General features: G+C 45.0%; 1 protein-coding gene across 4 annotated transcripts in view; it reads left to right on the top strand.

The window, feature by feature from the left end:
* PALM2AKAP2 (PALM2 and AKAP2 fusion) overlaps window positions 1-24,577 on the top strand; it is a 396,876-nt gene that overhangs the window by 172,185 nt on the left and 200,114 nt on the right. For 3 of the 4 annotated variants that reach the window (XM_084628549.1, XM_084628548.1, XM_084628547.1), the window contains exons 6-7: window positions 15,412-15,513; window positions 20,349-21,050. In XM_084628549.1, coding sequence (XP_084484675.1) covers window positions 15,412-15,513; window positions 20,349-21,050 — 804 coding nt within the window. The remainder of the gene's footprint in view (window positions 1-15,411; window positions 15,514-20,348; window positions 21,051-24,577) is intronic. The other variant, XM_084628550.1, reaches the window with a different exon arrangement.

The raw sequence follows: 24,577 nt of genomic DNA, 5'->3' as shown, positions 1-24,577 counted from the left end.
TGCTGATGTAGATATGAGAAGCTTTTCCTCTGCACCCTGTTCCATCCAAGCCCAATGCGGTCAGTGTTCCCTGCCACGCTTTCTCCACTACACGTTTTCTATGTGTAATGTGCCTTTCACTTTGCCATTCAAATATCACCCCAGAATTGCTTTTCCATCTGCCTCCTGCATCATCCTTGACCATTTCATTGACTGAAAATAACCTAAGCTGTCGCACAAACACGTTTCATCAAGAAGACCCTGATCCCAGTGGCTATTTGAAGCTAGATCACATAAACATAAACCTTCAGACAACGTGTAACAAAAATGTCACCGAGCCCCAAATGGCCAAATCATATGTAATTCACATACGGGCCTATCTATTAACTCATGCTTGCTGTGAGCAAGAGGCTAGGCCTCTAAAGAATCCATGAGGCTTGTGAAGTTCCAGATCCAGGAGCAGCAAAACAGGGGTGGGTCGGGGGCCATGGCCCTCCCACATTTTACTGGCTGTAAGGACAAATGACAGGGGGAGGGCGTAGAGAGGAGTGAGCTGGGGCAGGGCCTTGGAGAGAAGAGGTGGCATTGGGGAGAAGATGGTTCATGCACCTCTGCCCCCCTCACCACCACCACCCTTTTTAGGGTGCTTCCGCCTCTCCTGTCCAGGTCATGAAGTGTGTGCCTGTAGGGCTGGCTGGAAAGCAATCTCCCTCTTGTGAAAAGCTTCAGAGTTTTTGAAAATGTTCATCCTGAATTAGGACAAATTGGTCAGAGAGACTGGTACGTTCTGTGTCAGGAGACCCTCCATGGAATTTTTCGGCAAGCCCCGTTGCCCAGCTCCTTGGGGGACCCTGGCTGCCTGCTGAAGTCAGGCTGGTGCAGAACCCAGGAGCCGGGAAGCCCTGCCTGCCTCCATGGCAGCCTAGCTGGCAATCTGCCTGGAGCCTGGGCTGCTGAGGAGTAGGAGAGCTTGGGGGAGGCAGGTGGGCAGGCAGGCAAGCTGACAGCAAACAAGGCGAGTTTCTGTCAAGTGCCTGGTGTCAGGAATCGGGGCCCGCAGCTGAGCCTGCGGCCAGGTTGCTGCCCTGCAGCTGAACCCCCTGATTGCCTTTCAGTCACTCAGGTAGTTTGGGCATCACCAGACCTGCTCTTAAGGCCAGGGGCTGTGATCTCTCCTGTGCCTGCCTTGTTCCCAGCCTTGCGCCTGCTCTGCTCCAGTCCCCTCCAACCCTGTTCGGTTCCTGACTCTGCCTCTGACTCCAGCTCTGACCACTTGGCCAGACTGTCCATGCCCTGCTCCGTTTCCTGGTTTCCTGGAACCTGGTTTCCATCAAGGGTTTAATTGTAATAGACCTAGTCCCATGGAATGTTTCCACAAATTTTCTGAGAAAAGCATTCCGTCAGAAAATTTCCAACACGCTCTATATGCAGGCGAGGGAAAGGAAAGCCTGCAATAGCTTATGCAGCCAACAGGGCATCATACAATATTCATATCTTTGACCTCCCTGCCATATGCTACCAAATGCTGCAAATTCCTTTCACATACCGTAGAGACCCTCCCCCTTGTGTGGTGTGCTCTCACAGTGTTCATAAGCAGTTCAATAAAATGATGATTACTCTTAATTTAGATTAATAACTTGTGTTGATTACATTTAGATTACTTCCCAGAGTAAGTTTATTCTCTGTGTGATAAGTCTCACAAATAGAAAAGATTGCTTTGATGGATGTGTCTACCATAATAATTAGTTTATAGATTCAATGTCCCAAATGCATATGATGTGCCTGAATCCTGAACTTTTCATTTAGGTTTGTGAGTTAGCTGAAAGCTTTATAAATTCACACCTAGCCAGACAGCCCCTTATGAACTAAACACCAATGGTGGATAATGCATGTTTTTTTTATTCCATCATTTATCTGCAGTAACTTGCACTCCAGAGACTGGTTCTTGCTATTCATCACTGAATTGGTAGGATGTGTAAGTGGGGGCATGGTCCCACTATTGTGGGGAACTTTCCTGGCTTATACGCTACCCCGGTGAAGTGGGCTAGCGAAGGATCTGAGTCCTCGCTTCCACTCCCTTTACCCAGAGGCCTGCCTGATCTCGAGGGCTCCCCTTCCACTCTCCTGTTTGGCAGAGTCCCGATAACCGCAACAAGGCGGGGCCCAGGATTCCTGGGGGGCTCGACCCCCCAGTCGTGTCGTGGTCACTTAGGGCAGGGGCTAAGGTGTCCCCACCCGGGGTGCTCTCTCTGCACTGGATGCTTCCCAGACCCACTGATCATTACATACATTTCAAGGCAAATACAATTTATTAAACAGCAATCAGTTTTTTAAAATAAAGAAAAAAATGGGAAAGGTTAAAGGAAAACCTGTAACCCGGCACAGGGACATCACCACCAGCGTCTCTGGAACGTCAGGGCAGTTCAGCCTGTTCCTCACAAGACCCAGGCTCCTGCCCAGGCCCTGGCTGTGCTGCAGGGATGCTGCGGGTTGGACACTTGCTCTGACAGTGGTCACGCACCCTGACCTCTAGATGGCAGGGCCCTTCTTCCCAGCGTTGCCCCCGCCCCGTCGGGGTTACGATCCCCCTCCAAGTCTGGCCTGCAGAGCTTCTTGGCTGGGGGCATCTTCCTGCGCTGGGCCCGCTGCCCAGGGTCCCCCTCGCTCTCCCCAGCTGCTCTCTGCACCCAGCTCCGGACTGCTCCAGCCCCAGGTCCACCGCTCGGTCTCTGCACTGCTACTGCTGCTCTGCCTCCAGCTCCCTGGGCTGCTTCTCTGGCCCCTCTGGCTCTGATTGCTGCAGCTCTGCTCCCAGCACTGACCTGCTCCCTGGGCTGCTTTTCTGGTCCCCGTGGCTGGCACATCTCTGCTCCCCAGCTCACCTTGGGCCCCTGCTTTCTCCTTAGCTCGGCCCCACTCTGTCTGACCCCGGCAATTCCAGCTCACACGGAGGATGGGACCCTCCACCCCGGCCTCCTGACTCCCTGATTAGCCTGCCTGCCCTGTCAATCAGGCTGACCTGGAGCATTGGCCTCTCCCCACTGTTCCTGGGGACTGTCAGTCTCAGGGTCCTGATTTCCCATTGCCCCTTCGCCTTTCTTTTAGTAGTGGGAGCTAGCCGACCAAAACACCCTCACTGAATGTTAGTAAGGGGACAACAGTCCCCTTACAGATGTAGGGCACTGAGATTAATGTTAAGGCCTCCAACTATTGGCTAAATCACATCCCAGTTTCTTGGTCTTCAGCCATAGATGAGGATGGCATGGAACGGTCCTAACACATTAGGACAGTGGGATTTTCATTTGCAGACCCCTAAAACATTTCAAATGGAGGTGCAGACCCCTTTGGAAACCTTAGATAGTCTGTAGACCCCCAGGGGTCCACAGGCCAGAGGTTGAACACCCCTGTTCTATGGTAATGACAACCTTTCGCAGACCCCTTAGACATAGTCTGTGGACACCAGGTTGAAAACCACTGCATTAGAGCACTGAGGCTGTGTTCGGAGTTACGGTGTAATGCGTGTAGGGGACTGATCCAGAGACTACTGAAGTAAATGGGAAAACTCCCACTGACATCAGTGGGCTTTGCATCAAGGCTTATACTGCTGTGCTGTCCCCAAATGAACACGTTATTTCACTTTTCAGTGGTGCCTAAGCTCAGGATCAGGCCCTAATTAACATGAGTAAGTACTTCAGGTCAGTTTCTCCATTCCTAACCAGACTGTCTTAAGAACCTACTCCAAACCTCAACCAAATACTTCCAGCCTTCAGCCGAAGCTTCTCTGGACTTGCTTGGCAACCAGGTTTTCTAACGAGCTTCCCCAGCTGGAAAAGAAACACTAGCAGTGTGAGTAGTTTTTCTTGTAGTAGTTTGGTTCTTTTGCTTCTGATTCAATAGTACGTAAACTAATAATAATAAAAAAGCTAGTCTGTGTTGCTCCGTTCTGACTTTAACCTAACCAGCCCATCCATCCCCATGCTCTATAAAATACCCAAGCAGACCAGTATCCTCCATTAGTATTTTTTATTATTATTCTTCACTGGGCACCATTGCTGGATAGATTCTCCATCTCTTGACATCTTCATTTGAAGACATTCTGGAAGAGATGTTTTGAGCAAAACACAAGTTATTGGGCTGTATTATAGCATTAAGGCCTGTGCTACGCAGGCAGAGTGGATGATCATAGACTCATAGAATATCAGGGTTGGAAGGGACCTCAGGAGGTCATCTAGTCCAACCCCCTGCTCAAAAGCAGGACCAATCCCAGCTAAATCATCCCAGCCAGGGCTTTGTCAAGCCTGACCTTAAAAACTTCTAAGGAAGGAGATTCCACCACCTCCCTAGGCAACACATTCCAGTGTTTCACCACCCTCTTAGTGAAAAAGTTTTTCCTAATATCCAACCTAAACCTCCCCCACTGCAACTTGAGACCATTACTCCTTGTCCTGTCCTCTTCCACCACTGAGAATAGTCTAGAACCATCCTCTCTGGAACCACCTCTCAGGTAGTTGAAAGCAGCTATCAAATCCCCCCTCATTCTTCTCTTCCGCAGACTAAACAATCCCAGTTCCCTCAGCCTCTCCTCATAAGTCATGTGTTCCAGACCCCTAATCATTTTTGTTGCCCTTCGCTGGACTCTTTCCAATTTATCCATGTCCTTCTTGTAGTGTGGGGCCCAAAACTGGACACAGTACTCCAGATGAGGCCTCACCAATGTCGAATAGAGGGGGACGTGATCTAATAGTCTAATAGTCCATCATGCCTTAAAGTCTGTGAATTATAAATCACTGTACTATATGCTATACATAAACAGATGAAGGCACCATCCTTGCCCCTAGGTGCTAAATTACACCCAAAGGCTGCGGAAGAAGCGTGTTTTTAAGGAAGGATGTAAGTCAGGAGAAAGAGGTCATCCTATGCGTTTCCAGCGTACGGGATAGCGTGGAGGAAAGATGAGAAGACCGGGAGTGGTGGGGGGGGCGGGGGAGTATAGAAGGGACATTTAGGCTCCAGTTGTAGAAGGGCTTGTCCCTTGTCTAACTTTACTCATGGGAGTAGTCCCATTGAGCTCAGTGTGATTACTCACAGTCCACAGAGGTAAGCTCAGGAGCAAGTCTTTGCAGCATCAGGCAAAGGAGGAAGCATCGGCAGCAGGGAGAGGAAGACTAGTGGGAATTTATGGCAGAGATGTAGGCAGGACTTGAGCTGTGTAAAGCCTAGAAGTTGAGCTTGACAGAAAGGAGGAGAGGGACCTAACAGAGCTATTTTGGGCCAGATGCTCCTCTGTAGAATCCCTCCCATCCTGAGGCTCCTGTTCACTGAGCCAACAGCCTCAAAGGTCCCCGATTGCACCCAGGTTTTATCAGAGTATATAGGGCAGCGTGGCCACATCTTCCTCCCAGCCATGCCCCTTGTTCCAGTTGCAGAGATGAGAAGAGAGGTGTAAAATCTGCTATCAAAGCTCTGCAGGGAAACCCCTCAAGCAGGGCAGATCATCCAGGGGTTTGATCTACTGTACTGAAAGCAACCTTTCACCGCTGGAGCAGTATAAAGCTGCCCTAAGGCAGAGGATGATCTGGCCTCTGCAGAGGGGCGTGATTTTGGCAGTAGTGTTTTTTATATAGCCTGGGCATGGGCAAGATGATAAGTTGAAATTCCAGACAGGAGGGAGTTGTCAGTCAAGACCATCTGTCTCCACTCTAAGGCCTCTGAGTAGGTTCAACATAGAACAGGATACTCAAACCATGGGTCTTTAAATAGTATTATCGACATATTTGGAGGTTTGCCCACCTATTTTTAAATGCAACCAAACCTAGATTGTGGGGCAAGCCCTCGGAGTCAGAAGAGATCACAAGGCTGCCTTTTTTTGGTGGGGAGGAATGGATTGAAGTAAGGGGTTCTTGTAAATTTCAGCTGGAGAAGAGTGGTAATTTCTTCTTTTACACAATGGGTGGTAACGTGCACTCTGCTGCCAGTATTCCTGGCAGCGCTTGTTGGTTCACGTGGTCCTCATTGATGGGGCAGATAGGAGTGAAACACTCAGATCTCCTCAACCAAAAATACCATGGGAGAGGTGCCATCTATTTTAGGCAGAGAAGTTATCTAAGTTTTGCTGCAGGGATAGAGAAGGAACTTTAGCCTGCCTTTGTCCAGCAGGAAGAATTAATATAGGCATTGGGGAAGACTGCCAGCTGAACTAAATCAAAGGGCCTCCCTTCACTGATGCAGGTTACATCAGTAACCTCCTCTTTAAATGCTGTGTTATTGGAAACATTTATAGGCTGTCAGTGGTGAGAGGATTTTTTTTGTAAGAGTAAGAGCCAGATCAGATGTTCCTGAGGCCATCCTAACATATGTCAGGCTTCATCTTGCCTACAGGTGTCCGAAAGGAATTCTACCTGCAGGGCAGGACACATCTTTGCCAGTTAGAAGACTTTATTATACAATTGTTTTTGTTTGGCCTTGCTCTGAAGCATCTGGAATTGCCACTGCCGGAGGAGGGACACCAGAATAGAGACCAATCTAGCAAGGCAAATGTTTTGTTCCTAGGGTGAATGCTGCTGATTGTGACAGGCACTGTGCAAGCTGGGGCAGGGCCCTCTGCACCCTTTCTCACTCCACCCATCCTCCACACGTACCTGTGCAGGGCCAGCCACAACCAGACACTTAGGCCAGACATTTCTAACATGGGTTCTTACCGTTAATCACCTGCATCCATAGGTGGGCACCTATATACCAGGGGACCTGGTCTTCTGCTTTCTGGTACCGAAGTCAATGGCAGTTGCAAGTGCTCAGCACCTTTGAAAAAATGGCGACTTATATTTTGGGGCCAGACAGTCAAAGGTATTTAGGCACAAAGGTGCTGATAGTTTTCAAAGGCACCGAAGTGAGTTAGGCACCCAGCTCTGCTTGATTTCAATGGGAGTTAGGCACTTAGGTACCAAATCGTATTTACAAAAGTGTCTTTCTGCACCTTTATGTGCCTAAATGCCTTTGTAAAACTGATCCTAAGTGTCTCAGTGTAGGCAACCCCAGTTATAAAATGGTGGCCATGGTATTTTCCAGCATTATCAGAGCACCCCCGCTAGTGGCGCTTCTCGAGGATCCGAAAGCGCCGTCTCCTCTCATTAAAGTTTATCTGCATCTTGAGGCTAATTTTCCTCACAGGTTTGCAAGAAGCAGGATTTCGCAGAGGTTGACAGGAACTTCCAAATCCAATGCAAACTCAAACTAAGCTTTTATAATATAAATAGATAATCAGAGCAAAAATACAGCTGATGAGATGTGTACCTACCATCATCGTAACCGCTTCGCTCGTGTTCTACCACTGCCCTTCACCTGTTACTTGTCATTAGATTATAAATTCTTCAGGGCGAGGACCAGGTCTTCCTATACATGATATCCTGAATGAACCGTTAAGTCTCTTGTGTTCTGCTCTCCCAGAGAAAGTACATGTTGCAAGCCCACCACATGGATGATTGGGGGGCATTGTTTGACAAAGATCAGTGTTTGGCAAAAATTAATAATCTTTTTTCTTTCTGCCATCTGAACTGGAGACAAGTTAGTAAGCATAAACTATAGCTGATCTCAGTAGGAAGAAATGGGTTTGTAGCCAATAGGGAGCTGTCTCGTTATGTAAATTTTTAAACACCTTTCAGAGGAAATAGGAAGAGCAGAACAGCTGCAGACCAACCATCTCTCTGACCATAACCGCTCCCAGATCCCTCAGAGGAAAGTGCAAGGAAACCTTTGATGGACAATGAAGGAATAACCTGTAAAGCAAAGATCTGAGTGCACCGTCTAGCACTCATGACCCTCATGTCAATTGCTGACACTCCCTGAAGGACTTGGAGTCATAGAGTTTAGAGCCAGAAGGGACCAGCAGATCATCTAGTCTGATCTCCTGTACAGCACAGGCCACCAACACCCACACTAGGCCCTCCCGAAATCAGACACAAGTATTACAGCCCTGAAGAGACCCAACTATTGTGTGCCGCAGGCCACAAAAAGAGAGGCTGAGGTGCTCCAGTGCTCGAGGCCCATGAACTGGCAGGACCTTGATTAAGTGAGATATGCCCAGAGGATCCAGGCAAGTGACCCATGCCGCAGAGTCCATAAACCAGAGAATAAATTGCTCTGTGCTCATGTTTTTTCCATCTGAGACACTGGCTGTTGAGCATCTTCCTTTTTATTCAGATGTCAGAAAAGTGACTATATAAAAATGATTCATGGATCAGAGAGAAGCCAGGTTGAATTGGAAGATGGAAAAAGTCATCTTTTTATTTCTAAATGACCATTTTTGAACTCTACGTCAATGAAGCAAATAAACATCGCTCCCATGTGGTCACTTTCCACAGCGTAACTGCACTTTGACTGACTGCTTCAGATCCCCCAGTGAGAGGAAGCAGAATGGCAATGACTAGGCTGGGGACAGCAGGCCTGTCACATGCTGACTCTTACCTCCTCACACTACAGCCAGTTTGCAGCATATCAGTGCTCTGGTGGCACATCACAGACAAAGAGCTGACAAGCCTTTCATTTAAACATGTCATGAGATGTGCTACAAAATACATCAGCTATCCCTGCACAAAACTGCACTGGACATCGACGACACAGTATAGTGCTGGGCTGTATGGATACTGTGATTCCATCACTCTCCGTTAGGCTAGGATTACAGAGAGCAATTACTAAGTATAAACCATATTCACATCTGGTGTGACTCCTTGAACTGGAGTTACATCAGGGATGAGCTTGACCCTAGTATCTCTTGGCCCTACATGTTTTTACTAAGCTCATTGCAGGCCGTTGTCTTAACCAATAGAACAGTAAGCACAATGGCAGTGACGCTATGGGTTTTGCAAGTTACCGTTAATAAACGGAATGATTGAGAAGATGCTACTAGACTGGACATGAAGTATGAAGAGACAAGGAAACACACTGGGCCAAATTCATTGCTGGCATAATTCCATTGGCTTCAGAGGAGTTTGATTAAGAATGAACATGGCCTGCAAAAATGTAATAGATTTAAGGCATGTCTACACTGTTGCTTAAGTCGATCTAACTTACTTCGCTCAGGGGTGTGAAAAAGACACCCTCCTGAGCGACGCAAGTTACAGCGACCTAAGTGCTGTCCACTCCAGCGCTATGTCAGTGGGAGACACTCTCCAGCCGACACAGCTTCTGCCTCTCGTGGAGTTGATTATGCCGACAGGCGCACGCTCTGTCTTCGGCATAGAGCATCTTCACCCGGCGTGCTACAGTGATGCAGATGCACCAGTATAGCGCTTCTAGTGTAGACCTGCCCATAGGCACAAGCCTGTGGGTGGATTAAACATAAATCCGAGTTTGTCTGGCAAAACGACAGTCCTGTAAACCCGACTCATACCGTGTTCCTCACATAGAGATGCTTGGAAAAGATAGAGCAGACTCCATTACTGTTCCCTCTGCCCTGTTCACAGGCAGAGGTCTAAAACCAAATTGGAAAGATGCCACAGAGATCTTCAAAAGAGCAGAGTGTGGATTTTTGTTATCTTTAGCTCATCCCTCCTGTTTATTACTTTTCAGCTGTAGATTTTTTTTATTAATCTCTTTATTAGCTCCATTCCCATTAAAATGTCTGAATGCCACATTTACAGTAACATTGGTCACTCAGCTATAGCCCCAAACCAAAGCTTAATGAAATCCAGGACTTTCAGCCAAATTTGATTTTTTAATCCTTTCGGAATCTGGACATAAATATACACCCTGTGGACCAGATTCTGATCTCCATTACATATGTGTCTATCCAGTCTAGCTGCATGGAGTTGCTCTCGATGTATCTATGTGTGCCAGTTCTACTCCATGGAATTCTAGAGGGTTGCACGGGTATAACTGTGAACGGACTTTGGGCCCCAGGGCCAGAATTTTCAGAAGAGCTCTGCTCACATTTAGGCACCAAAATAAGCAGCCAGATTTTCAAAAGCGCTCATGGTGTTGGGTGAGGTCCTAATGTGAACATCTAGTCACAGGTATATCCATAGGAGCTGCATTTTTGTAACTCTAGCCTAATTTACGTGCCTTCATAAGTGCTGAGCTCGTTTGCAAGCCTAGACCTATTTCTGGGTACTGAGCCCTTGAAAATCTGCCCTGAGCTCTTTGGAAATGTGGCCCTATATGTTTTCCTAAGCATTCATTTGGTTGATGGTGTGGAAAATGCCATAATCCTAAAATTTAATCTGTTTTAAGGAACCCACGATGCCAGGGCACCAATTTTAAAAATGTTTTAAAGAGTCATAACATACCAAAAGGAGAAAGCAAAATATCCAAATCCACTTAAAGAAACAAATGGATTCATATCTTTCCACTTATGCACTGTAGCACCTTTTATCTGAACAAACATTAACTAAACCTCAGAACACCCCTGCGAAGTAGGTCAATTCTGTCCATTGTAAAGATGCTGAGTAAAATGCTAGGTAGAGAGAGGTTGAGGGATGTGACCAAGGTCAGACAGTAAGGTGGCAGCAATTCTATAACAACATCATTCTTTTCATCTTCAGTTTGTTTTAGGAACATGGGTTCCATCCACACGGGCAATTCCTATGGTCTATCTCAGATGGTGGCCAGCACCACCTACTTTGGAGGAAGGAGTAAGAACCCCAGAGTAGCAGATGTGGATAATCTGCCTGCCACATTAGGTCTCATCCTTGTCTTTGGGAGTTAGAGCTTGGCTTAAGCCCTGACACACAGTGTTTAATATCCCTTCCATATAATATAAACATTTTAACCTAGCTCACCTTCATAGCTCCCTATCATTAGGGTAATTATTGTTCCCTTTTTAAAGATGGGGAAAGCAGAGCAAAGAAATGAAGTGACTCGCCCAAGGCCCGAGAGAGATTTACTGTCAGAGAAGGAAATGCAACGCAGATGTCTTGGTACCCAGTTTTCGGTTCCAACCAGACCCTCCATAGTCTGGTTGAACAACTATTTATTGGATTTCCATTGCTTCCAGACCAAACTGCTTCATGTCCTGGCACGTGGAAAGAGCCAGCAGTTCTGCGTGTGGCAAACAGATTTCAGAAACGTGATGATGCAGATTCCCAGAATAACCGCACAGAGGAACTGTACCCGTGTCTCACCAAAGGCAAGAAACCTTGTAAAAGAGAGAGCAGCTGTTACTGTCCATTGCTCAGTGAGCTGTGTCTTAAATAATTGTTTCTCTCAGGCCTTATTGCAGCAAAACAAAAAAGCTTTCAGAAGGTGCTATGCATTTAAAACAAAAAAGTCCAGTTCCTGAGGTTTATGCTTGCCCACTGAGGTGTGAAATAAAGAATATTTCCCAAACCCAGCCCTTGCTTTCAAAGGCACTTGGTACAAATCACATCTATGTGTTTCCATGAGGAATATGGGTTCTGTAGTGGTGACAGACGCTGGATTGGCAGCGTTAGGTAATACTGTCCTCCATTTACACCCACAGCAGATACAGCATGAGCAGTGGCAATGGAAGTTTCCTCACTCAATTAAGGTGCCTCAGCCAAGAGATGGAGGAAGACTTCCAGGCTGTCAAATCCATAATACTCGCCCAGGATTAGAATTCACCACTTGTGCAGCTTTACTGATAGTAGCAGTGGTGGAGACTCTAGTGTAGACCAGGCTCCGGCCTTTTTACCACCATGTCATGGATAATGGGTCCTGACTTTCCTAGCACAGACACAGCTTCAGAGATCAGAGGGTAATTCAGTCTTCATGCCCCTTTTCTGCTTCACCTTTTTACTGAGACTACCAACAGTTGGGATGGTGGGTTTTGTGAGGTGCACATTTGCGCACAAAGAACTAGATGAAGCAGCCACCGAATGAATTCTTAATCCTGATTTCTCCCTGTCCTGCATGGGTCCACACACACAGACACACACACTGCACAGACCTTCCCATCTCTTCTGTTTACAAGCAATGGGAGAGACCAAAACAGGCAGATTTGTTTCCCCTCCAGTATTTATTGTTTTAACAAGACTAGTATACACCAGACTTAGAAGAAACAACATCTATATTTTTTAACCCCAAGGACTGGAAGATTTATGTTTTGAGGGAACAGAGAAAACAGAATCTCTTCTTTACCATAAAATTTGGTGAATATTAGAATTTTGCTAAAACCTATCGGGGTGGCAGAAAAATTTGCCTTGTCTTGCTCCTGAGCTTCTCTCAGAAGGATGGTCCAGTGATTAGGGTGATAGCCTGGGGCTCAGTAGACCTGGGTTCATGTCCCTACTCTGACACAGACTTCCTGTCTGTCCAGGACCAAGTCACTTAGTCTCTCGCTGTCTCATTGCCTCATCTATAAAATGGGGATAGTATCACTTTCCTAGCTCCTAAAGGTGTTATGAGTATAAATACATTAAAGACTGTGAGGCACTCAGATATTACTGTAAGGAAGGGCTATTTAAGTACCTCAGATAGATAGGACATGTCACCAGGGAAGGTGGAAAGTTCCACAATGTATGGACAGAGGTGGACCATTCTGATTGAAATAAACCAGGGCCAAGAAGTTATCATGAACTATATAATGCCAAACACCTTGCAGTACAAAGTGAGACTGAAAATCAGGGATCCCAGGAAACAGTTTCTATATGTCACATTTCAGTGGTGGGGATGGGTAAATGTAGTGTGCCTTAGACAAGCTTTATTTTTTTATCAGAGGCTGTGAGGGAGGCGCAGTTCTGACTGGAGATAGCAATAAAGACATCATTCTCTGTCTCTGTAATTGAGATCCATGGGGGCCTCGCTCCAGTCTGGCCATACATACTGTTCTCTGGGGGACTGGGACTCACTAGTCCAGAGGTGGGCAAACTACGGCCCGCGGGCCACATCCGGCCTGCGGGACCGCCCTGCCCTGCCCCTGGGCTCCCGGCCGGTGAGGCGAGCTCCCGGCCCCTCCCCTGCTGTTCCCCCTCCCCCGCAGCCTCAGTGCACTGCGCCACCAGCTCTCTGGCCCGCCGCTCCTGCCGGGCAGCACAGGCGGCGTGGCTGGCTCCGGCCGGGCAGCGGGGCTGCGAGCTCCTGCTGCTCTGAGCAGCATGGTGAGGGGGAGGATAAGGGGCAGAGGGTCCTGGGGAGTGGACAGGGAGCAGGGAGCAGGGGGCCATTGGATGGGGTGGAGGTTCGGGGGTGGGGGGTCAGGGGATGGGGAACGGAGGGGTTGGATAGGTGTGGGAGTCCCGGGGGGGCTGTCAGGGCATGGGGGTGTGGATAGGGGTCGGGGCAGTCAGGGCCCAGGGAGCAGGGGGGGGTTGGATGGGGGTGGGGTCCTGGGGGGCAGTTAGGGGCAAGGGTCCCGGGAGGGGGTGGTCTGGGGACAAGGAGCAGAGGGGGTTGGATGGGTCGGGAGTTCTGAGGGAGGTAGTCAGGGGGTGGGAGGGGGTGGATAGGGGGTGGGGGCTAGGCTGTTTGGGGAGGCACAGCCTTCCCTACCCCAGCCCTCCATACAGTTTTGTAACGCCGATGTGGCCCTCGGGCCAAAAAGTTTGTTCACCCCTGCACTAGACTATAGGATTTCCAGGGATCATAGAATCATAGAATCACAGAATATCAGGGTTGGAAGGGACCTCAGGAGGTCATCTAGTCCAACCCCCTGCTCAAAAGCAGGACCCATACCCAATTAAATCATCCCAGCCAGGGCTTTGTCAAGCCTGACCTTAAAAACGTCTAAGGAAGGAGATTCCACCACCTCCCTAGGTAACGCATTCCAGTGTTTCACCACCCTCCTAGTGAAAAAGTTTTTCCTAATATCCAACCTGAACCTCCCCCACTGCAACTTGAGACCATTACTCCTTGTCCTGTCCTCTTCCACCACTGAGAATAGTCTAGAACCATCCTCTCTGGAACCACCTCTCAGGTAGTTGAAAGCAGCTATCAAATCCCCCCTCATTCTTCTTTTCTGCAGACTAAACAATCCCAGTTCCCTCAGCCTCTCCTCATAACTCATGTGTTCCAGACCCCTAATCATTTTTGTTGCCCTTTGCTGGACTCTCTCCAATTTATCCACATCCTTCTTGTAGTGTGGGGCCCAAAACTGGACACAGTACTCCAGATGAGGCCTCACCAATGTCGAATAGAGGGGGATGATCACGTCCCTCGATCTGCTCGCTATGCCCCTACTTATACATCCCAAAATGCCATTGGCCTTCTTGGCAACAAGGGCACACTGCTGGCTCATATCCAGCTTCTCGACCACTGTCACCCCTAGGTCCTTTTCCGCAGAACTGCTGCCTAGCCATTCGGTCCCTAGTCTGTAGCTGTGCATTGGGTTCTTCCATCCTAAGTGCAGGACCCTGCACTTATCCTTATTGAACCTCATCAGATTTCTTTTGGCCCAATCCTCCAATTTGTCTAGGTCAATGCAGTGATAGGCAGATTGAGGCAAACACCTGTGCCTGGAAATATGGAGTTGATTTAACAAACCAAAGGAAATACTCCTTGTGATCATACTTCAGTATTGCTTCAGAAATCAAAATCTGGTCTTTCTTCTTCTGCCTAGCATGCAAAGATCTTGAATAATTACTTTGTCTTGTGTGTTTAAACCTGGAAACAAGTTCCTAGAGCAGGAGACTGAGAGCTCCTGACTCTACCATTGGCTGGTAGCACAACCTTGGGCAAGTCACTTAACCTATCTGTGTGTAATTTAGGAATCGGTAAGTATTTCCCTTAGTCTACCTCCCAGCACTGCTGTTGTGAGTCTTAGTCAATATTTGTTGACCACTTTCAAGTCCCATTTCAACAAGATACTGAATCATGTGCCCATTCGTAAGCATGTGAGTAGTTCTACTAAAGATAATGCTTAAAGTTAGGCTCCTATTGACTCAAGGCGAGAGGGCTTTGGATGAAAGGTGGCACTGTGGAACTGAAAGGTATTCTATTCCCACCAAATGTCAAGTAAGCATGGGATCAACCAGCATGGAGACAGTATTTCCCTTACATGTTAAACTTCAGCCAAATGTCAGCTCACCAACCTATAAAACACAAAAGTAATATGCCAAATAACTGATATAAAGGAGCTGGCCTGTCATGCCATTTGATCACTCAGTTACCTCCAGAGTTTTTAAACTTCATTTTATATGAGTATTTCTCTATAAAACATCCTTTATTCTACCCATTACACGGGGTTCATTCTTTTGTTGAGGTCACTGACCTGATAAAATCCAGAAGCGCCTGACAAATAGTTTGATGTGTGCAACTGACACAAAGTTTGAGTCATCTGGACATGTTCCCTCCTACCTCAGCTAGTCTGCTGAACACCAGTCACATGACTGTGACTTGGCACTTTGTTTACTTTGATCCAATTATCCAGTACAAAGCTCTGATGTCTATTGTTTGGGTTGATAAGTTAACACTCTGCTGTCTAAGCAATGAAGCCACTCGGGCTCATAACATTATCTAACTGTATTTTCTGTTCTCTGACACCAGATGCAGTAAATTACATTTACTCCCAGATCCCCGAACTCCCAACCCTCTATTCACGAACAGCAGAGCCAGTTCCTGGGTGGGACGGATCAAGCAGGGTACCTGGTAAGTCGCAAGGAGATCTGTATTCTATTAGCAATCCAGGAGACACAAACTTCTGTTTATACATAGATCTATATTAACCTTAACGGGACTGGTGCCCAGATATAGTTTAAATGCCACGTGATTTTTATTCTGTGAATAAGTCAAGGCTCTTTGAACAGCAGCGAGCAATTTCAAAGTCATTTATTTATATTACATACTTCGTGAGTCCTAAAAAGTAGCATTGCACCCTTGGCAGATATCTTTTTAATGTAGGCGTTCAGCTTGATTCTCTCTCCATCTCTGCTGATGTAAATGTATGAAATCTAGGCCATGATAATAACACCTTTCCTGCACCCACACAACTTCCATTGAGATAAATGAGACACACACAAACACAACCCACTATGTGTGTAAAACCTTACAGAACAGAAAGAAGCTGTTTATTTCAGCACAATGCTTAACTCTTTAGGGGGCAATAAAAGATGTTACACGCCTTTGGGTTTCAGACTGAGGTTACAGAATTTCAGCCTCAATGTATTGCTAAACTGGAGCAATTCATGAGCAAGATCCTAGATGTTGATTTTATTTATATTTTCAATACTGTTCTATTCAAAACCATATGCTGCATGCATTAATGCCAACATGCCGCTCGATACATCATTGCCATCACAGAGTAGCAATAACGAAAGATTGTACATTGGCATTCCAGTTATTTCATGCAGCAAGAGCGTGTGTCGATTTGAGATGCTATCCACAAATGGGGACACTTCATCTGATTGAGTTCCTCTTTGCAAGGCGCCCAGACAGCACATCCCAGTGCTAAATCTGACCTGCGTTAGACAGAAATTGATACATCCCATTTGCCTGTGTGTTTCTAGCTCCATTGTGTCAAAAACACGAAAAGAGTCATCTCTGCTGTCCTCCATAACATAACCCAAAAGCTCGGCCTGCTTGTGTATTTCTTTGATAACTGGACTCCATGCACTGAAACAGCTTAACGGATAGGGCAAGCAGCACATACAGTCAAAGACTATTTAACATAAGCTTTGTTTTATTGCATGATTAAAGATTGTTGAGAACATCTTTTTAAAAAGCGACAGACTTGATAGCCATGTTTTAAAGGCCATTTAACAGGTAGAAACAGTACTCCATAAGATGTACTCTGGGATGTTGTTCTTATGAAATACTAAATCAGGTTACATTGTAATTAGACTTGTACAGAAAGTATACTTACAGTAATGCAGGCTCTCGTCTTCAGGTACTTTTGTACTTTCAGCGCTTCACTATCAACCAATTTCCAACCGTATTAATAAGTCGTGCTTTTTGCTGTTTGACAAGAACTGCAAAGACAAAAATTAATTACATGCTTTATTTTTCAACAACTTTTGGAGGTATTATACTAGATTCCCATTTCATCCGCAAATAGATTAACAAAAGCAAAGATTAGCAAATTTCTCCTGTTCTGCTTTTCCCATGGCAATACATTTCAGCAAGGATCTGCTTATAAAGGGTCCAACTGTGGAATATTTGTTTATATCAATGTGCATTTACTCATAGGAGTAATTTTAATCAAGTCATTGGCACTACTTCTGTGAGTAAGAGCTAACTAATGTAAGAGTCCCAGGTGTAACATTCTGAAATCAATACGTAACAATGACAATAAGCTCCCAAGTCAGTGTCTTAATACTTAAGGGTATAACCACATCTATGTTAACTTTCTAACACAGATGAGCAGTGGGAAAACAGTTCCTTCCTTCCTTCCAACTAGTTTTGAAACTCTGACCCTAAATGCCTAGGAGATCATTGTACATCAAGAGTGGACATCTGGACAAAGGGATGCATCTTGCAACTCTTTCTACATGTGGACAAGTCGGTACTTATTTGTATTTCTGGAGTCCTTATTCCAAAAGTGTGGAGCCTCTGAGTCCTGCAAGGTCAGATACAGATGCGGGCACCAGTCCTCAAGCATTCCATAGAAGCAACTCCCATTGACTTCATTTGGGTGTTCCGCAGATGGAAGCCTTGAAAAATCACACCCCTGGTCTGCATTAAACAATATGAACTGCCTCACAGCTTAAACAGAAACACCATTTGAAAATGACAGCAACTTTTACATTACTGAGGGCTGAAGTGTTTGGTCACTAGGAGCCTGAGTGTTTCAGAGTGGTCGGGTGACTTTGCCGATATCAGAAACCAAGTCAGGGCAGAACCAGGACTGGAACCCTGAGGTTCTGACTCCTAGCCCCAGGCCCTAGCCCCTAGATGACACTTCCTCACAGAAATCACAGGCAAAAACAAGCAAGCTCCTGTGCAGTAAGAGTGGGGTTCTTCTTCTCTTGTTTAATCATCTTAATGTCTCTGTATCTTGGATTTAAGGTTCAACTATTTAGATGAGACTTTAGAAACACGAGTCTCAGAGATCCCAAAATGGGGACAGCCCAAACGACAGAAACATGCTGCTGGTCGTGTATTGCCCCGAATGATACACATGGAGACACTAAAACCAATCAGCCAATTAAATAGCAACGAAGAATACAAACCAAGGTTCTGCTTTAAATGCTCAGAGCTGACTGCCGCCCAGCCCTCTGCTGGACTTGTACACAAGTGCAGGTAGCTATTGTAGGGGCCTCTTAGTCCACACATCCAGTCATGGCACAAGCAGCAGGGCGTGATCCCTGAATGACATTGTGGGCAAATGAATAGGACCACACTGCACTCCTCCTGCTTGGAGAAGCAGTGAAGTGCACTCCACAGCAGGTCCCCTTGGCATGCACGCTAATCTAGCAATTCATAAGGGCACCAACCGGGTAGAGACAGGCAGTCATGCTTTTCCCTGTCAATAAGCTATAGGAATCCCTGTTTCAGACAGATGTCTTGCTTACCTGCTGGGCACTGGGCAGAAAGGTGAACTTGGAAGGCAGCAGGCTGGTGAGCCACTAATTGCCTGACTCAAGGGGTCCCATGTAGCAGGAGCAAGAACTAGCAGCCCCTCCCCACCCCCTTAAACTCAGCTCTTGTCTTTGTGAGCAAAAGCATGGGGGAACTCAAGAAGAGGGTGGGAGAAAACTGACCAAGCACTGAGGTGTAAATCAGTACATACAAACAAATAAAATGGGACTGTCCCACTTTTTAAAGTCAGCAGGGATATCGAAAACCTTCACTGTGGCTGCTCAGAATTTTGCTGGCTGGAATCTCAGATGCATGGTGCATAGCTCCAAGCATCTTAAAAGTGTTTAACGCAGAAGTGGATTTCTCTAGATAGGCAGAGAGAGGTCCATTATGCACAATATTATATGCTCCCTATGCTTATGACAGAGTTTGGCCCTAGGAAGCAACACATAAGCTTGATAATATGGTGAGGGAGTAGGGAGAATTGAAACCTCACTGGGGTAATTTTAATATTACCACTATTTTCAAGAAAAATGTATATGGATGGTATTGAATAGCCCTCCTAGAAAATGCAGCACTGCTAATAGACAGTGTAACAATTTACGTGGGGTTGGGGGTTTTTTTGTATTCACCAATAAGTAACAGTCTCCCCTAGTAAGAGAAATCCTCATAATTTTGTTGTGGTCCACTGAATTGGAATTTTCATGAGACAGCGTGGTAAGTTTCACAACAGCTGGCGACAACTCCCACCATGGCGACTGCAATTAATTGTGTGTTCGTACCTTCTAAGGAGACAAAATGTTTTCATCTTTATATAAGGAGCACTTAAATAGACAGTTACATTCAGACAAGCTGAGAGACCTTTACAATTGTACCTTGAAAATTGAGCTCTAGAGTTTGCACCACGATCTTAGAATGAAGGATAAGTTGTGTGCGGGCTGCCTGTCTACCCCACTGCGTGGTGATCACAATGCTCTTGTTGTTACTGCACCTTTCTTAACTCTTTCATGTCGGGGAATGTTTTCCTTGTTAGTCTGGAATTCAGGTGCATCTATTACCTATTATCTTTATTTGGTCCAGTTTTGCAATCAAGTTCACCCCTATACTGTCTCCCCTTTGAAAACAATCTTTAGGAGCCCATAAGAAGAATCAGCTTGGGTATGTCTATGCTTTTGAGAGAGAGAGAGAGAGAGAGAGAGAGAGATACTTTTCATTAAGATTAAAATGTTAAAAACACACCTTACTTCCTTAAGTTCTTACTGATCCAGTGGACAGAGGGCTGGACGGGAAGCCAGAAAATCAGAGTTCTGTTCTTAGTTCTGCCATTGACCTGCAGTGTGAGCTGGGTGTGTCATTTATGTGATCTGTGCCTCATCTGCGTAGCAGGGGATAATGATAACTACCAAGCTTTGTAAAGTGCTTTGAGAGCTATGGATGAAAGGCATTTGTAGGAGTAAATATTCAGTAATAAAACAAGCTGTCAGGGGCATTTTATTCCTTCCCAAACAAAATTTGCTAACAGCTGTTTATGGGCTGGATGGTAGGAGCGGGAGAACGTCAGGAGCTTTGAGATCAATTCTTCTTGGAACCTGAGGCAAGCACAAAGATGAAAGGCTGTGGTAGACCTGCATGTTGTCATCTCATTTTGTCAAAAGTACACCATGAGCCCACTTAATCTAAATGATCTTCATGCTTCTAATTGACCAGAACCACTTCTGCACAGATTTAGTTGGAAGAGTATCTCTAGTTTACAGCAGGCATGCCTAGCATCCAGTTACATAAAGTACGGTATTGTAATAACCAGTTCTGTTCGCAGTATGCACCTCACTTCTAACGTAGAATGCTTGGCTCTTTAGAAATAGCTTCATAGGAAACGGGCACAGTAGTTTTCTCTGTCTGTTTGGCAATTAACAGTTCACTGGCTTTTTTTGTTGTAACATGCACTTCCTCTCTTGTTTTCATTCAAGCTTTGTACGCCATGGAAATTAATGTGGAGAAAGACAAACAGACCGGAGAGACCAAGATTCTCTCTGCCTCGCCTATTGGCCCAGAGGGGACCCATCAAAGAGGATTCAAAGTCTATGATGATGGTACCAAGGTAGTCTATGAGGTTCACTCTGGAAGCACAGTGGTAGAAAATGGAGTTCATAAATTAAGCTCAAAGGATGTAGGTGAACTTATACAGAAAGCTGGACAATCAAGTGTAAGAGGAGGGTATGAAATGACTGTGTCAGCCAGGAATGTGATAGCAGATGGAAACCTTAGCTATGTGAAGGAACAAATGCTCTTCAAAGAGGCAAAATTAGAAATGGTACATACACCTAGCAAGGGGAATTCTGGGAATCCTCAACACCAAGCAAAAATCTCTGGAGATGAAGTCCCAGAGGCCAGCATGGATCAACCAGTGACAATGATTTTTATGGGTTACCAAAACATCGATGATGAAGATGAGACAAAAAAAGTGCTGGGCTATGATGAAACTATCAAGGCAGAACTGGTCCTCATAGATGAAGATGATGAGAAGTCCTTGCGCGAGAAGACCGTGACTGACGTATCTACCATGGATGGAAATGCAGCCGAACTGGTCTCCGGAAGGCCTGTGTCTGACACAACAGAGCCCTCCTCTCCAGAGGGGAAAGAAGAAAGTCTGCCCATGGAACCAGTCCCAGGTACACAAAAGAAAAGGCGATGTCAGTGCTGTATGATCATGTGACCGCTTCTTCCTTCCCTGTTCTGAGCAGCACCTGCTCCATCACTTCCTTAGACCTCACTGTACTTCTAACTGCAATACTGTGAACTGGAAGTGAATGCCTCCATTGCCTTGCAGATGGGTTGCTTTGATTTCTAGTTCTTTAGGAAGATGCACACACAAATATTATTTTCCCACCAAACATACTGTTTGTTTTTTAGTTTTTAGAGTGAGAGAGAAATGGGAAAGTGAACAAATGCTTTCATATTTATTTGATTTTATATAAATATATATATAAAGAGAACACTTTTTATATTTTACTTTATATATCCGGCAGGTTTGATCAGATTCCCGGTGTTTTGTGGGAGTCTGAATTTCACAGTAGCCAGGTATGAGAGCCTTAAAAAAATCATATTTTAACATTATTTTATAGATTTTTTTGGGGGGGTGGAAGGAGCCATAGATCATTTTATCATTTTAATTTGCTAAAACTCAGACACACCCTTCTCAAAATGTTTGCATAATTTTGTTTTATATTAACTTTGGAGTTCACTTTGTGGTGTCAAAAGATGCCATAGGCTATTTCTGCTTATTGGTAAAACCAAAAGTGGACCTTAATTATTCTTTCTACCAAATCACAAATGATGATTTTGCCTTATGTAAATCTTCCAGATTACAGTATTGTGCATCTACTTTATCTCCTTAAATTACAGTGGAAATTACCTTGACATCAAAAACATCCAGCTGTCACCACAAGTGAAATGTAGTTACTGATTTAATTACTTGCCTTTCAGTAACTCTTCCTATGTTTATTTATGAGATTTTTCAGCTGAACACCGGCATATGAGAGATACTATTTTTATGTTTCCTTCGAACATGAAACATTATACTGTCTGATCTTGCTCCCAGTGAAGTCAGTGGCAAAGCACCCGTGGACCTCAATGGGAGAAAGTGCGGGTTCTCACTTCGTACTTCCTTTCAAAGAAGCATTTCTCGATACGTATAATCAAAGTAAACCTATACTTGTACAGACCTAGGACCCAATCAACCGTCCATACTCAGGCAAGGTTCCCATGGAAATAATTGGAGCTTTACTTGAGTAAATATTTCAGAAGGAAGGATTATGTTGATTAGGCCAAGATTTCCAAAAGTGTCGAGTGATTTTGGATGCCTCATTTTTGGGGGGGCGGGGTGCGTGTGCTCTATTTGAGGCCCCTTAAAGCAGCTTGATTTTCAAAAACTGTTCACCTGCCCTCTGAAAATTCAGACCCTTCTCAAGCATCTCAAATAGAGAATTGAAAACGCTGATGCATCCAAAATCACTAATTGGTTCGAAAAGTCTTGGCTTTTAGATTCCACTCTCTACAGTGGAAAAGAAGTCAACTTTTTCATGGCAAGACCATGGCCCTGATTCTGACCTAACTTTCACTGGTTTTACACCAGTGTAACTCCATTGACTTCAGGGGAGCTACTCCTGATTTACCCCAGTACAAGCGAGAGCAAAAGTAGCACCTATAATTTTTGGTGGTTAAATATTTTCAATCATGATGATTATGTCAAAGTATCTTTGAAATTACGAGACTTCCCCCCAAAATAAAAGAAGGGGAAAAAAGAAAAAACGACCAAAAAAACCCCCCCTCTTTCCAGGCTGAGGTGGCTTCTATGATATTTCTACTCTTTCTTGGATGGTGTTTTTACTGCATTAACTATTTGTTCTAAACATCTGATTAAACAGTTCTTGCTCTGAACTCTTTTCTTTCTGTGCCAGTAAGAAACACTTGTTTGTGGTAGCTATTATATGAGACATACAAAGAAAAGAAAAGAAAAGAAAAGAAAAGAAAAGAAAAGAAAAGAAAAGAAAAGAAGGGACTGCTTATGCTATTCCAGTTAGCCATTAATGGCAAACCTGTTACGTAACCTTTCACAGCTATCCAGTTGACCCTTAGTGAAAGGCAAGTGGAGACTAGCAAATGATAGCCACATACACATGACTCCCGCTGAAATCATACTAGCTGACATATTCACTGCTGGTACTGGGAATATACCACAGGCCTGATGTAAAGTTTGTTGGACGCCCATTAACCTCAGTGAGTACATGGATCATAACCTAATTGAATTGTTGGAATTCTGCAAAGTATTACTCCAGATTTCCATCAAGCTTGCATGATTAACAGGTCATTTTTATCAGAAAAAAAGTTGTGGTGATCCCATGGTTACATCAGCATGACTGGTGGCTAACTTTTCTGTCCTGGAAACCTTACACCTTCATTTTTCAGAGGTGCTAATCATTCTCAAGTCTCACTAGGAACTCATATAGGCTGTCCTTATACCTCCCTACAGGCATCTTTAGTCACATGCTCCCTCATCACATGATCCTCCTGTGCCCATTACCTGGGAAGTGATTCCCTTGAAAGTCCAGACACACTGGGACATGCATGTACCCCAGGTCTAGTGCATTGTCATAATCACATAGAATCATTAGAATATCAGGGCTGGAAGGGACCTCAGGAGGTCATCTAGTCCATAGTCAGTGGGAGCTACAGGTATATAAGAAATAGAGAGTGAGTCTTTATTGGTTAGAAGCAGAGCACAAGCCTTAGACTTTTCTTTCTCATACTGCCAAAAAGCTATTCTTCAGTTATTGCCAACTAATATTTAATGCCCCTAAAAGCCAGTTGTGTTGCATTCATTCGTGTGGACATCGTGGTTAATGGGCCAGTGTTAAAGTAGAAAAGCCATGGCTTTTCTGTAGATAATTTAGAAGGGTTTTTTACTTATGGACCAAAACAGGTTCCCTGTCTGAGGGGAATAAAGAAGAAAAAAGAAAAAGAGAAAAAAATGTTCCCTCTAAACTCATAGGGCCAGATCTTCAGCTATACCGATTTACCCCAGCTGGCCCTAATATTTTTAGTTCTTAGCATTGTCTTATTTAGCAAATCTCACAACATCATCTGGATGTTAGATTTTTCATTTTAAGCTCTTTTCATTAAACTGCAGCCTATATTGAGAAGTAAAACACGTTAACATAGGCTAATGAATGTAAATAGGGTTTCCATGGCTTCTTCAAGCTTCAGACGAGGTTTATTTCCCTCCACCCCTAGATATTCTGTAGCCTGCGGAAATATGTGCACAATCAGACACAGAGCAAAGGGTCCACTTTATGAAAGAAGCAGAGATATATTTCATCTTGAGACTTCATAAGGATCATGATGGGAGTTTTCTGTTTTGTTTTAAACAAGCTCCCTGTCTCTGGTTAACTTAAGAAGCTTGTGTTCATTTTCAATTTCAGCACGAAAAGATATTTACAAACAAACAAACAGTGTTGGAAATGGTTCTGTGACAACATTTTGCCACAATAAACTGTTTGCCTTAACTTTTGTAAGAAAAACAAAAAACCATACTAACTTTCCAGTGTGTCTTTTCCTAGGCTGAGAAAAAAGACAAAACCAACAAACAAAAAAATCGCCTGTGAAACTCTTTTATATTTTATATTTTCTAAATTTCTAC

The sequence above is a fragment of the Lepidochelys olivacea genome (genome assembly GCF_965140295.1).
Source record: "Lepidochelys olivacea isolate rLepOli2 genome assembly, chromosome: 5".
Classification (NCBI taxonomy): Eukaryota; Metazoa; Chordata; order Testudines; family Cheloniidae; genus Lepidochelys; species Lepidochelys olivacea.
This window is presented reverse-complemented; position numbering and strand designations above follow the sequence as displayed.